Source organism: Saccoglossus kowalevskii, chromosome 6 (genome assembly GCF_978046115.1).
Source record: "Saccoglossus kowalevskii chromosome 6, keSacKowa6.1, whole genome shotgun sequence".
Classification (NCBI taxonomy): Eukaryota; Metazoa; Hemichordata; class Enteropneusta; family Harrimaniidae; genus Saccoglossus; species Saccoglossus kowalevskii.
The window spans coordinates 37699538-37715086 of NC_140646.1; the positions used below are offsets into that span (position 1 = coordinate 37699538).

The 15549-nt window shown below is 39.9% G+C and overlaps 1 protein-coding gene across 1 annotated transcript in view; it reads left to right on the forward strand.

Moving 5' to 3' along the window:
- The window catches only part of LOC102801756 (RAB11-binding protein RELCH homolog), a 45370-nt gene that overhangs the window by 21377 nt on the left and 8444 nt on the right, over positions 1–15549 (forward strand). Inside the window, exons 19-20 of the mRNA XM_085500496.1 lie at positions 4714–4777; positions 5135–5273. Coding sequence (XP_085356622.1) covers positions 4714–4777; positions 5135–5273 — 203 coding nt within the window. The remainder of the gene's footprint in view (positions 1–4713; positions 4778–5134; positions 5274–15549) is intronic.

Sequence of the window (15549 nt, forward strand, 5' to 3'; positions counted from 1 at the left end):
CTCACCATATAACATTGCTGTGTACTGTTCACACTGATCTCACCATATAACATTGCTGTGTACTGTTCACACTGATCTCACCATATTTGTATTTGTATTTGTATTTGTATTTGTATTTATTTATTTACACCAGAAAAAGAAAATATACATAACACAATTAATTTTTCCTTTTTACCACTGCAAAGGATTCTGGTGTGGGTCATGGAAATAGCTCATTTGAGCTAGTCGAGTCCTAGACCCGGAATAAGAAATAATACTGTACTGACGTGCGGATTATCATAAATTTATCATATACATATATTTTTATCGTGAAGTGGCGCAACATTATAGTTCAATTACTAAATATCAAAATTAAATAAATAAGTCATTGAAATTGCTGAGTGAATATGAACATTATTTTGTCGCACAATAAACAAATCACTAAATTTAATAAATCATTTTCTACAAAATAAACTAATCACTAAACTGCAAAATCAAGCAAACAATCAGTCTGTCAATGAAACAAATATCAAAAGGTAATCATATATATGTATATGTGATTTTTATGCTCTATCCTGATATGGTGAATAATCATAATTCAATTGAATAAATAAGTCACTTAATTGCAAAATAAATAAATTAATATTCGCAAAACAATCAATCACATTGTACAAACTACCAGTTAATCAGTCAGTCTGTAGTGAGTTGTCAACCAATAGTCGTATTATTAATCTGAATATTCAGATATAAGTTCAGCTTTCAGACAATTTTTAAAAAAATATCTACTAATATTGGCATTTTGTAGTTCTGGTCTTAGTGAATTCCAATGCTTAATTGATGCAAACTTTATGTTATGCTGGGTTATAGAAAGTTTTGTTTTTGGTATAGAGAGGCTGCCACTTCTATTTATTTTAGTGGGATAATTATGAGAAGGAGTGTTGATGTAGGTATCAGGACAGCGTGCGAAACGATTTTTATTTAAATCGAAAATATATAGACAAGAGTGGAATTTACATAGTTTGTGAATGTCCAGAATTTGAAGAGATCGGAACAGTGTTGCAGAATGCGAGTTCCATTTTGAAAAAGTGATAAGCCGCACAAGTCTTTTCTGGAGTCGTAGAATCGGTTCAAGAAGGGTAGGATAAGCGTTTCCCCATATTTCAACACAGTACGTTAAATGTGGAAGAATCAGGGTATTATATAATAGAATAAGAATATACTTTGGGACATAATGTCGAATTTGTGAGATTATACCAATTTTAGAGCTAAGTATGTTAGTGACTTTGTTAATATGAGATTTCTAGTTCAAAGACGAATTTATATTGACACCCAAGTAGGATACTGATGTTACGCCCTCTAACGGTACATTATCAATTTCTAGGGATCCATTAATATGAACTTGTTTTTGTGGAGTTTTAATTACCATATAATTTGTTTTGTTGGCATTAATTGTTAGTTTGTTAGCTTTACACCAGTCAACGACTTTTTTAAATTCTGTATTAATAGTATTAAGATTAATTTGGTTAGATTTATGTGAGTAATAGGTTAGTGTCATCTGCAAATAAACAAAAATCAAAGGCATTGGTACTGGAGTTAATATCATTAATATAGAGAAGAAATAATAGAGGGCCGAGTATTGAACCCTGGGGAATTCCACATTTAACTTGGTTTGGGGGTGATACGGTACCATTGACATCCACTGTCTGGAGACGATTTTCTAGATAACTCTGAAACCATTTAAGTGGCAGGCCCCGAATCCCATAATGCTCTAATTTTTGTAATAAAATGTGGTGGTCAATTGTATCGAATGCTTTCTTTAAATCTATAAATATACCAAATGTGATGTAACCTGCGTCCATTTTGTCTGTGATGTCAGTAATTAGATCTACAAGTGCAAGTTTGGTATTGGAATGTTTGCGAAAACCATATTGAGTCGGCAAAAGAATATTAAATTTATCAAGGAAAGCTAAAAGTTGGGATTTAACAACAGATTCAATAATTTTGCTTAGAATTGGCAATAAGGAAATGGGTCTGTAGTTGCTTATTTCTAAAGGTGAACCTTTTTTATATATGGGGGTAATTTTAGCGATTTTTAGTAGATCTGGGAAAATACCTGTAGTAATGGATAGGTTGATGATATGGGCTAGGGGACTAGCAATGTGTTGGGCAGCATGGATTATTGTTTTTGGATGAATATGATCTGGGCCCATAGCTTTGCTGGGATCTAAACGCCCGATCTCATTAATGACGTCATTTTGACTAACTGGACGCAGGAAGAAAGAAGCTGTGTAATGATTATCAGAAAGGTAGTTTGTAAAATGTTCAGGAGAATTGATTTGAGCAGCTAGGGCTGGTCCAACATCAGTGAAAAAATCATTGAAATTCTGTGCAATATCAATATCCTTTGACAAAACTTCCCCCGTATTGGATTTAATAACCTGTCTTGGAGACATAGAAATATTATTGTTTAAAATGCTATTTATAATTTTCCAGGTTTTATTAGTATTTCCAGTCGAAGACTGGAATTTGGCTGAATAATAGTTTTTTTTAGCTTTTTTGAGGAGTTTTGTCAGAAGGTTTCTGTATATCTTGTACTTGTTACCAACTTGAATATTGTTGGGAGACCTTTTCATTTTAGAAAATAATTTGTGTTTTGTTTTAGTTGAAATAAGAAGACCTTTCGAGAGCCAGGGCTTACAAAACGATTTGCTATTAACATTACATTTTTTAATTGGGGCGTGCCTTGATGCAATAGCACTGAAAGCATCACAGAAAATCGTGAGTGCCCGATTCGGTTCATCACAATTATAAATTGGCTGCCAACATGTATTGTTCAAATCGGAAACAAATTTGTCACGGTTATAATTTGAGAAGTCACATTTGTAAAATATCTTGCCTTGATTGAAATGATGATGTAAATTTTCGTATATAAAAATAATGGGAAAGTGGTCACTTATATCTGAGAGTATTGTGCCACATTTAACAAAGTGGTCAGTAATATTAGTAATCACGTGATCAATAGAGGTACTTGTGTCATGGGTCATTCTTGTTGGTGTATTAATTAATTGTGAAAAGTTATAACTGTGCAAAAGTGATGCGTATGTGGAGGCAATATGAGTATCTTGATTTACATCAATATTAAAATCACCTAGAATAATACATTTCTTGTTTAAAGCAGATATTTGACTAAGCACATGGCCAAAACTTTCACAGAATTCATGAATAACATTGCTGTGTACTGTTCACACTGATCTCACCATATAACATTGATGTGTACTGTTCACACTGATCTCACCATATAACATTGATGTGTACTGTTCACACTGATCTCACCATATAACATTGCTGTGTACTGTTCACACTGATCTCACCATATAACATTGCTGTGTACTGTTCACACTGATCTCACCATATAACATTGCTGTGTACTGTTCACACCGATCTCGCCATATAACATTGATGTGTACTGTTCACACTGATCTCACCATATAACATTGCTGTGTACTGTTCACACTGATCTCACCATATAACATTGCTGTGAACTGTTCACACTGATCTCACCATATAACATTGCTGTGTACTGTTCACACTGATCTCACCATATAACATTGCTGTGTACTGTTCACACTGATCTCACCATATAACATTGCTGTGTACTGTTCACACTGATCTCACCATATAACATTGCTGTGAACTGTTCACACTGATCTCACCATATAACATTGCTGTGTACTGTTCACACTGATCTCACCATATAACATTGCTGTGAACTGTTCACACTGATCTCACCATATAACATTGCTGTGTACTGTTCACACTGATCTCACCATATAACATTGCTGTGTACTGTTCACACTGATCTCACCATATAACATTGCGGTGAACTGTTCACACTGATCTCACCATATAACATTGCTGTGTACTGTTCACACTGATCTTACCATATAACATTGATGTGTACTGTTCACACTGATCTCACCATATAACATTGCTGTGTACTGTTCACATTGATCTCACCATATAACATTGCTGTGTACTGTTCACACTGATCTCACCATATAACATTGCTGTGTACTGTTCACACTGATCTCACCATATAACATTGATGTGTACTGTTCACACTGATCTCACCATATAACATTGATGTGTACTGTTCACACTGATCTCACCATATAACATTGCTGTGTACTGTTCACACTGATCTCACCACATAACATTGCTGTGAACTGTTCACACCGATCTCACCATATAACATTGATGTGTACTGTTCACACTGATCTCACCATATAACATTGCTGTGTACTGTTCACACTGATCTCACCATATAACATTGATGTGTACTGTTCACACTGATCTCACCATATAACATTGCTGTGTACTGTTCACACTGATCTCACCATATAACATTGCTGTGTACTGTTCACACTGATCTCACCATATAACATTGCTGTGTACTTTTCACACTGATCTCACCATATAACATTGACGTGTACTGTTCACACTGATCTCACCATATAACATTGCTGTGTACTGTTCACACTGATCTCACCATATAACATTGCTGTGTACTGTTCACACTGATCTCACCATATAACATTGCTGTGTACTGTTCACACTGATCTCACCATATAACATTGCTGTGTACTGTTCACACTGATCTCACCATATAACATTGCTGTGAACTGTTCACATCATATTAGTGTCATGTTGGATTCATCGTATTTTAACTTTCAGCTCTGTGAGGATAGCAACAATCCCAGCTTTTGGAACGATATTAGAGAATACAACCCAGAAAGAGGTAAATGTGCTTTTATCATATTTTATATTAGCAAGTAGAACAAACTTTCACTTTATTACATCATTGGAACATCACATTGCATAATGCTGTGGTCAGTGCTAGAATGAGAATTGTTTATCCATACTAGAGATTGTTTCATGGCATTGCAAAACTTTGATTGTCAGCATATTAAACTTTTCCTAAGAGCTATTCACATCAATTTCAGTTTCATTTATTTTTTGCTTTAAACAAATTGTAATTTTGTATTTGCACTGTTGCTCATCCTTCTACTCAACAAATATTTATGGTTTATTATGGACTGCCATTTGTGTAAATCATGGACAAGGTGTTAATGGTTTCATTATGCTTTACTTTCAGATGCTTGATAGAGTATATGTCCAGTTTCAGTCTTTCTTAGATGACCCACAATATAAAGACCAACACTCATTAACAGTGGAAATTATTAAAACCTTTGGAAGAGTTGGTCCGAATTCTGAACCTAAATTTAGAGATGATTGTAAGTATTCTCTCCCCAGCAAGTTATAATGAAGGAACTGTTGTGTGTGTCTCAGTTATCTCTCATCCATCTCACTGGTGAACTCGCAGCCACCTCCCTGGTGAACTCGCAGCCACCTCCCTGGTGAACTTGCAGCCACCTCCCAGGCAACCTCGCAGCCACCTCCCAGGCAACCTCGCAGCCACCTCCCAGGCAAGTTCTCAACTATCTCCCTGGTGAGCTCTCTGTCGCCTTTAAGGCGAACTCACAGCCACCTTCCAGGCGAACTCACAGCCACCTTCCAGGCGAACTCACAGCTACCTTCCAGGCGAACTCTCGACTATCCCCCTGGCGAGGTCTTCGCTGCCTCCCAGCATGCTTTGACCGAACTCCCAGGCAAGCTCTCAACCACCTCCGTGGTGAGCTCTCAACTACCTCCCTGGCAAGCTCGCCACTACCTACCAGACATGCTCGCAGCCACCTGGGAGGCAAGCAAGCTCTCAACTATCTCCCTGGTGAGCTCACAGCCGCCTTCCAGGCAACTCACAGCCACCTTCCAGACGAACTCACAGCCATCTTCCAGGCGAACTCACAGCCACCTTCCAGGCGAACTCACAGCTACCTTCCAGGCGAACTCTCGACTATCCTCCTGGCGAGGTCTTCGCCGCCTCCCAGCATGCTTTGACCGAACTCCCAGGCAAGCTCTCAACCACCTCCGTGGCGAGCTCTCAACTACCTCCCTGGCAAGCTCTCCACTACCTACCAGACATGCAAGCAAGCTCTCAACTATCTCCCTGGTGAGCTCACAGCCACCTTCCAGGCGAGCTCACAGCCACCTTCCAGGCGAACTCACAGCCACCTTCCAGGCGAACTCACAGCCACCTTCCAGGCGAACTCACAGCTACCTTCCAGGCGAACTCACAGCTACCTTCCAGGCGAACTCTCGACTATCCCCCTGGCGAGGTCTTCGCCGCCTCCCAGCATGCTTTGACCGAACTCCCAGGCAAGTTCTCAACCACCTCCCTGGCGAGCTCTCCACTACCTACCAGGCATGCTCGCAGCCGCCTGGGAGGCAAGCTCGCAGCCACCTCCCAGGCAAGCTCTCAACTATCTCCCTGGTGAGCTCACAGCCGCCTTCCAGGCGAACTCACAGCCACTTTCCAGGCCAACTCACAGCCACCTTCCAGGCCAACTCACAGCTACTTTCCAGACGAACTCACAGCTACCTTCCAGACGAACTCTCGACTATCCCCCTGGCGAGGTCTTCGCCGCCTCCTAGCATGCTTTGACCAAACTCCCAGGCAAGCTCTCAACCACCTCCGTGGTGAGCTCTCAACTACCTCCCTGGCGAGCTCTCAACTACCCCCCTGGCAAGCTCTACACCACCCGCCTGGCAAGCTCTCAACCACCCTCCTGGCAAGCTTTCAACTACCCTCCTGGCAAGCTCTCAACTAACCCCCCCCCCCCCCCAGGTGAGCTCTCCGCCGCCTCCCAGCATGCTTTGATCCAACTCCTTGGCTAGCTCTCAACCACCTCTTTGGCGAGCTCTCAACTCCCTCCTTGGCGTGCTCTCCATCACCTCCCAGGCAAACTCTCAACTACCCACTTGGCAAGCTCTCAATCACCCCCTGGCAAGCTGTCAACCACCCCTGGCTAGCTCTCAACTAAAGCCCCTGGCTAGCTTTCAACTAACCCCCTTTCCCCCCGGTGCTCCCAACTGCCCCCTTTCCCCCTGGCGAACTTCCAACTACCCCCCTGGTGAACTCCCAACTACCCCCCCCCCCCCCCCCGGTGAACTCCCAACTGCCCCCTAGTGAACTCCCAACTACCCCCCTGGTGAGCTCTCCACCGCCTTCCAGCTTGCTTTGATGAGCTTTCAACCACCTTCTTTGCGAGCTCTCAACTCCCTCCTTGGCGTGCTCTCCGCCACCTCCCAGATATGCTCTCTTTCCATAGCATAATATATGTATTGTTGCCCCATTAGGTACGCTTGATACTAAATTATGTTTATTTAGTTGCTTAAACTGACCCATATCAGATTCACCAGTATGTTGTTCATCTTCTCTTCAGTCGCTTAAACTGACCCATATCAGATTCACCAGTATGTTGTTCATCTTCTCTTCAGTCGCTTAAACTGACCCATATCAGATTCACCAGTATGTTGTTCATCTTCTCTTCAGTTGCTTAAACTGACCCATATCAGATTCACCAGTATGTTGTTCATCTTCTCTTCAGTCGCTTAAACTGACCCATATCAGATTCACCAGTATGTTGTTCATCTTCTCTTCAGTCGCTTAAACTGACCCATATCAGATTCACCAGTATGTTGTTCATCTTCTCTTCAGTTGCTTAAACTGACCCATATCAGATTCACCAGTATTTTGTTCATCTTCTCTTCAGTCGCTTAAACTGACCCATATCAGATTCACCAGTATGTTGTTCATCTTCTCTTCAGTCGCTTAAACTGACCCATATCAGATTCACCAGTATGTTGTTCATCTTCTCTTCAGTCGCTTAAACTGACCCATATCAGATTCACCAGTATGTTGTTCATCTTCTCTTCAGTCGCTTAAACTGACCCATATCAGATTCACCAGTATGTTGTTCATCTTCTCTTCAGTCGCTTAAACTGACCCATATCAGATTCACCAGTATGTTGTTCATCTTCTCTTCAGTTGCTTAAACTGACCCATATCAGATTCACCAGTATGTTGTTCATCTTCTCTTCAGTCGCTTAAACTGACCCATATCAGATTCACCAGTATGTTGTTCATCTTCTCTTCAGTCGCTTAAACTGACCCATATCAGATTCACCAGTATGTTGTTCATCTTCTCTTCAGTTGCTTAAACTGACCCATATCAGATTCACCAGTATTTTGTTCATCTTCTCTTCAGTCGCTTAAACTGACCCATATCAGATTCACCAGTATGTTGTTCATCTTCTCTTCAGTCGCTTAAACTGACCCATATCAGATTCACCAGTATGTTGTTCATCTTCTCTTCAGTCGCTTAAACTGACCCATATCAGATTCACCAGTATTTTGTTCATCTTCTCTTCAGTCGCTTAAACTGACCCATATCAGATTCACCAGTATGTTGTTCATCTTCTCTTCAGTCGCTTAAACTGACCCATATCAGATTCACCAGTATGTTGTTCATCTTCTCTTCAGTTGCTTAAACTGACCCATATCAGATTCACCAGTATGTTGTTCATCTTCTCTTCAGTTGCTTAAACTGACCCATATCAGATTCACCAGTATGTTGTTCATCTTCTCTTCAGTTGCTTAAACTGACCCATATCAGATTCACCAGTATTTTGTTCATCTTCTCTTCAGTCGCTTAAACTGACCCATATCAGATTCACCAGTATGTTGTTCATCTTCTCTTCAGTCGCTTAAACTGACCCATATCAGATTCACCAGTATGTTGTTCATCTTCTCTTCAGTCGCTTAAACTGACCCATATCAGATTCACCAGTATTTTGTTCATCTTCTCTTCAGTCGCTTAAACTGACCCATATCAGATTCACCAGTATGTTGTTCATCTTCTCTTCAGTCGCTTAAACTGACCCATATCAGATTCACCAGTATGTTGTTCATCTTCTCTTCAGTTGCTTAAACTGACCCATATCAGATTCACCAGTATGTTGTTCATCTTCTCTTCAGTCGCTTAAACTGACCCATATCAGATTCACCAGTATGTTGTTCATCTTCTCTTCAGTCGCTTAAACTGACCCATATCAGATTCACCAGTATGTTGTTCATCTTCTCTTCAGTTGCTTAAACTGACCCATATCAGATTCACCAGTATGTTGTTCATCTTCTCTTCAGTCGCTTAAACTGACCCATATCAGATTCACCAGTATGTTGTTCATCTTCTCTTCAGTTGCTTAAACTGACCCATATCAGATTCACCAGTATGTTGTTCATCTTCTCTTCAGTTGCTTAAACTGACCCATATCAGATTCACCAGTATGTTGTTCATCTTCTCTTCAGTCGCTTAAACTGACCCATATCAGATTCACCAGTATGTTGTTCATCTTCTCTTCAGTTGCTTAAACTGACCCATATCAGATTCACCAGTATTTTGTTCATCTTCTCTTCAGTCGCTTAAACTGACCCATATCAGATTCACCAGTATGTTGTTCATCTTCTCTTCAGTCGCTTAAACTGACCCATATCAGATTCACCAGTATGTTGTTCATCTTCTCTTCAGTCGCTTAAACTGACCCATATCAGATTCACCAGTATTTTGTTCATCTTCTCTTCAGTCGCTTAAACTGACCCATATCAGATTCACCAGTATGTTGTTCATCTTCTCTTCAGTCGCTTAAACTGACCCATATCAGATTCACCAGTATTTTGTTCATCTTCTCTTCAGTCGCTTAAACTGACCCATATCAGATTCACCAGTATGTTGTTCATCTTCTCTTCAGTCGCTTAAACTGACCCATATCAGATTCACCAGTATGTTGTTCATCTTCTCTTCAGTTGCTTAAACTGACCCATATCAGATTCACCAGTATGTTGTTCATCTTCTCTTCAGTCGCTTAAACTGACCCATATCAGATTCACCAGTATGTTGTTCATCTTCTCTTCAGTCGCTTAAACTGACCCATATCAGATTCACCAGTATGTTGTTCATCTTCTCTTCAGTTGCTTAAACTGACCCATATCAGATTCACCAGTATTTTGTTCATCTTCTCTTCAGTCGCTTAAACTGACCCATATCAGATTCACCAGTATGTTGTTCATCTTCTCTTCAGTCGCTTAAACTGACCCATATCAGATTCACCAGTATGTTGTTCATCTTCTCTTCAGTCGCTTAAACTGACCCATATCAGATTCACCAGTATGTTGTTCATCTTCTCTTCAGTCGCTTAAACTGACCCATATCAGATTCACCAGTATGTTGTTCATCTTCTCTTCAGTCGCTTAAACTGACCCATATCAGATTCACCAGTATGTTGTTCATCTTCTCTTCAGTTGCTTAAACTGACCCATATCAGATTCACCAGTATGTTGTTCATCTTCTCTTCAGTCGCTTAAACTGACCCATATCAGATTCACCAGTATGTTGTTCATCTTCTCTTCAGTCGCTTAAACTGACCCATATCAGATTCACCAGTATGTTGTTCATCTTCTCTTCAGTTGCTTAAACTGACCCATATCAGATTCACCAGTATTTTGTTCATCTTCTCTTCAGTCGCTTAAACTGACCCATATCAGATTCACCAGTATGTTGTTCATCTTCTCTTCAGTCGCTTAAACTGACCCATATCAGATTCACCAGTATGTTGTTCATCTTCTCTTCAGTCGCTTAAACTGACCCATATCAGATTCACCAGTATTTTGTTCATCTTCTCTTCAGTCGCTTAAACTGACCCATATCAGATTCACCAGTATGTTGTTCATCTTCTCTTCAGTCGCTTAAACTGACCCATATCAGATTCACCAGTATGTTGTTCATCTTCTCTTCAGTTGCTTAAACTGACCCATATCAGATTCACCAGTATGTTGTTCATCTTCTCTTCAGTTGCTTAAACTGACCCATATCAGATTCACCAGTATGTTGTTCATCTTCTCTTCAGTTGCTTAAACTGACCCATATCAGATTCACCAGTATTTTGTTCATCTTCTCTTCAGTCGCTTAAACTGACCCATATCAGATTCACCAGTATGTTGTTCATCTTCTCTTCAGTCGCTTAAACTGACCCATATCAGATTCACCAGTATGTTGTTCATCTTCTCTTCAGTCGCTTAAACTGACCCATATCAGATTCACCAGTATTTTGTTCATCTTCTCTTCAGTCGCTTAAACTGACCCATATCAGATTCACCAGTATGTTGTTCATCTTCTCTTCAGTCGCTTAAACTGACCCATATCAGATTCACCAGTATGTTGTTCATCTTCTCTTCAGTTGCTTAAACTGACCCATATCAGATTCACCAGTATGTTGTTCATCTTCTCTTCAGTCGCTTAAACTGACCCATATCAGATTCACCAGTATGTTGTTCATCTTCTCTTCAGTCGCTTAAACTGACCCATATCAGATTCACCAGTATGTTGTTCATCTTCTCTTCAGTTGCTTAAACTGACCCATATCAGATTCACCAGTATGTTGTTCATCTTCTCTTCAGTCGCTTAAACTGACCCATATCAGATTCACCAGTATGTTGTTCATCTTCTCTTCAGTTGCTTAAACTGACCCATATCAGATTCACCAGTATGTTGTTCATCTTCTCTTCAGTTGCTTAAACTGACCCATATCAGATTCACCAGTATGTTGTTCATCTTCTCTTCAGTCGCTTAAACTGACCCATATCAGATTCACCAGTATGTTGTTCATCTTCTCTTCAGTTGCTTAAACTGACCCATATCAGATTCACCAGTATTTTGTTCATCTTCTCTTCAGTCGCTTAAACTGACCCATATCAGATTCACCAGTATGTTGTTCATCTTCTCTTCAGTCGCTTAAACTGACCCATATCAGATTCACCAGTATGTTGTTCATCTTCTCTTCAGTTGCTTAAACTGACCCATATCAGATTCACCAGTATGTTGTTCATCTTCTCTTCAGTTGCTTAAACTGACCCATATCAGATTCACCAGTATGTTGTTCATCTTCTCTTCAGTCGCTTAAACTGACCCATATCAGATTCACCAGTATGTTGTTCATCTTCTCTTCAGTCGCTTAAACTGACCCATATCAGATTCACCAGTATGTTGTTCATCTTCTCTTCAGTCGCTTAAACTGACCCATATCAGATTCACCAGTATTTTGTTCATCTTCTCTTCAGTCGCTTAAACTGACCCATATCAGATTCACCAGTATGTTGTTCATCTTCTCTTCAGTCGCTTAAACTGACCCATATCAGATTCACCAGTATTTTGTTCATCTTCTCTTCAGTTGCTTAAACTGACCCATATCAGATTCACCAGTATTTTGTTCATCTTCTCTTCAGTCGCTTAAACTGACCCATATCAGATTCACCAGTATGTTGTTCATCTTCTCTTCAGTTGCTTAAACTGACCCATATCAGATTCACCAGTATGTTGTTCATCTTCTCTTCAGTCGCTTAAACTGACCCATATCAGATTCACCAGTATGTTGTTCATCTTCTCTTCAGTCGCTTAAACTGACCCATATCAGATTCACCAGTATGTTGTTCATCTTCTCTTCAGTTGCTTAAACTGACCCATATCAGATTCACCAGTATGTTGTTCATCTTCTCTTCAGTCGCTTAAACTGACCCATATCAGATTCACCAGTATGTTGTTCATCTTCTCTTCAGTTGCTTAAACTGACCCATATCAGATTCACCAGTATGTTGTTCATCTTCTCTTCAGTTGCTTAAACTGACCCATATCAGATTCACCAGTATGTTGTTCATCTTCTCTTCAGTTGCTTAAACTGACCCATATCAGATTCACCAGTATGTTGTTCATCTTCTCTTCAGTTGCTTAAACTGACCCATATCAGATTCACCAGTATGTTGTTCATCTTCTCTTCAGTCGCTTAAACTGACCCATATCAGATTCACCAGTATGTTGTTCATCTTCTCTTCAGTCGCTTAAACTGACCCATATCAGATTCACCAGTATGTTGTTCATCTTCTCTTCAGTTGCTTAAACTGACCCATATCAGATTCACCAGTATGTTGTTCATCTTCTCTTCAGTTGCTTAAACTGACCCATATCAGATTCACCAGTATGTTGTTCATCTTCTCTTCAGTTGCTTAAACTGACCCATATCAGATTCACCAGTATGTTGTTCATCTTCTCTTCAGTTGCTTAAACTGACCCATATCAGATTCACCAGTATGTTGTTCATCTTCTCTTCAGTTGCTTAAACTGACCCATATCAGATTCACCAGTATGTTGTTCATCTTCTCTTCAGTTGCTTAAACTGACCCATATCAGATTCACCAGTATGTTGTTCATCTTCTCTTCAGTTGCTTAAACTGACCCATATCAGATTCACCAGTATGTTGTTCATCTTCTCTTCAGTCGCTTAAACTGACCCATATCAGATTCACCAGTATGTTGTTCATCTTCTCTTCAGTTGCTTAAACTGACCCATATCAGATTCACCAGTATGTTGTTCATCTTCTCTTCAGTCGCTTAAACTGACCCATATCAGATTCACCAGTATGTTGTTCATCTTCTCTTCAGTTGCTTAAACTGACCCATATCAGATTCACCAGTATGTTGTTCATCTTCTCTTCAGTTGCTTAAACTGACCCATATCAGATTCACCAGTATGTTGTTCATCTTCTCTTCAGTCGCTTAAACTGACCCATATCAGATTCACCAGTATGTTGTTCATCTTCTCTTCAGTTGCTTAAACTGACCCATATCAGATTCACCAGTATGTTGTTCATCTTCTCTTCAGTCGCTTAAACTGACCCATATCAGATTCACCAGTATGTTGTTCATCTTCTCTTCAGTTGCTTAAACTGACCCATATCAGATTCACCAGTATGTTGTTCATCTTCTCTTCAGTCGCTTAAACTGACCCATATCAGATTCACCAGTATGTTGTTCATCTTCTCTTCAGTTGCTTAAACTGACCCATATCAGATTCACCAGTATGTTGTTCATCTTCTCTTCAGTCGCTTAAACTGACCCATATCAGATTCACCAGTATGTTGTTCATCTTCTCTTCAGTTGCTTAAACTGACCCATATCAGATTCACCAGTATGTTGTTCATCTTCTCTTCAGTTGCTTAAACTGACCCATATCAGATTCACCAGTATGTTGTTCATCTTCTCTTCAGTCGCTTAAACTGACCCATATCAGATTCACCAGTATGTTGTTCATCTTCTCTTCAGTTGCTTAGACTGACCCATATCAGATTCACCAGTATGTTGTTCATCTTCTCTTCAGTTGCTTAAACTGACCCATATCAGATTCACCAGTATGTTGTTCATCTTCTCTTCAGTTGCTTAAACTGACCCATATCAGATTCACCAGTATGTTGTTCATCTTCTCTTCAGTTGCTTAAACTGACCCATATCAGATTCACCAGTATGTTGTTCATCTTCTCTTCAGTTGCTTAAACTGACCCATATCAGATTCACCAGTATGTTGTTCATCTTCTCTTCAGTCGCTTAAACTGACCCATATCAGATTCACCAGTATGTTGTTCATCTTCTCTTCAGTTGCTTAAACTGACCCATATCAGATTCACCAGTATGTTGTTCATCTTCTCTTCAGTTGCTTAGACTGACCCATATCAGATTCACCAGTATGTTGTTCATCTTCTCTTCAGTCGCTTAAACTGACCCATATCAGATTCACCAGTATGTTGTTCATCTTCTCTTCAGTTGCTTAAACTGACCCATATCAGATTCACCAGTATGTTGTTCATCTTCTCTTCAGTTGCTTAAACTGACCCATATCAGATTCACCAGTATGTTGTTCATCTTCTCTTCAGTTGCTTAAACTGACCCATATCAGATTCACCAGTATGTTGTTCATCTTCTCTTCAGTCGCTTAAACTGACCCATATCAGATTCACCAGTATGTTGTTCATCTTCTCTTCAGTCGCTTAAACTGACCCATATCAGATTCACCAGTATGTTGTTCATCTTCTCTTCAGTTGCTTAAACTGACCCATATCAGATTCACCAGTATGTTGTTCATCTTCTCTTCAGTCGCTTAAACTGACCCATATCAGATTCACCAGTATGTTGTTCATCTTCTCTTCAGTTGCTTAAACTGACCCATATCAGATTCACCAGTATGTTGTTCATCTTCTCTTCAGTCGCTTAAACTGACCCATATCAGATTCACCAGTATGTTGTTCATCTTCTCTTCAGTTGCTTAAACTGACCCATATCAGATTCACCAGTATGTTGTTCATCTTCTCTTCAGTTGCTTAAACTGACCCATATCAGATTCACCAGTATGTTGTTCATCTTCTCTTCAGTTGCTTAAACTGACCCATATCAGATTCACCAGTATGTTGTTCATCTTCTCTTCAGTCGCTTAAACTGACCCATATCAGATTCACCAGTATGTTGTTCATCTTCTCTTCAGTTGCTTAAACTGACCCATATCAGATTCACCAGTATGTTGTTCATCTTCTCTTCAGTTGCTTAAACTGACCCATATCAGATTCACCAGTATGTTGTTCATCTTCTCTTCAGTTGCTTAAACTGACCCATATCAGATTCACCAGTATGTTGTTCATCTTCTCTTCAGTTGCTTAAACTGACCCATATCAGATTCACCAGTATGTTGTTCATCTTCTCTTCAGTTGCTTAAACTGACCCATATCAGATTCACCAG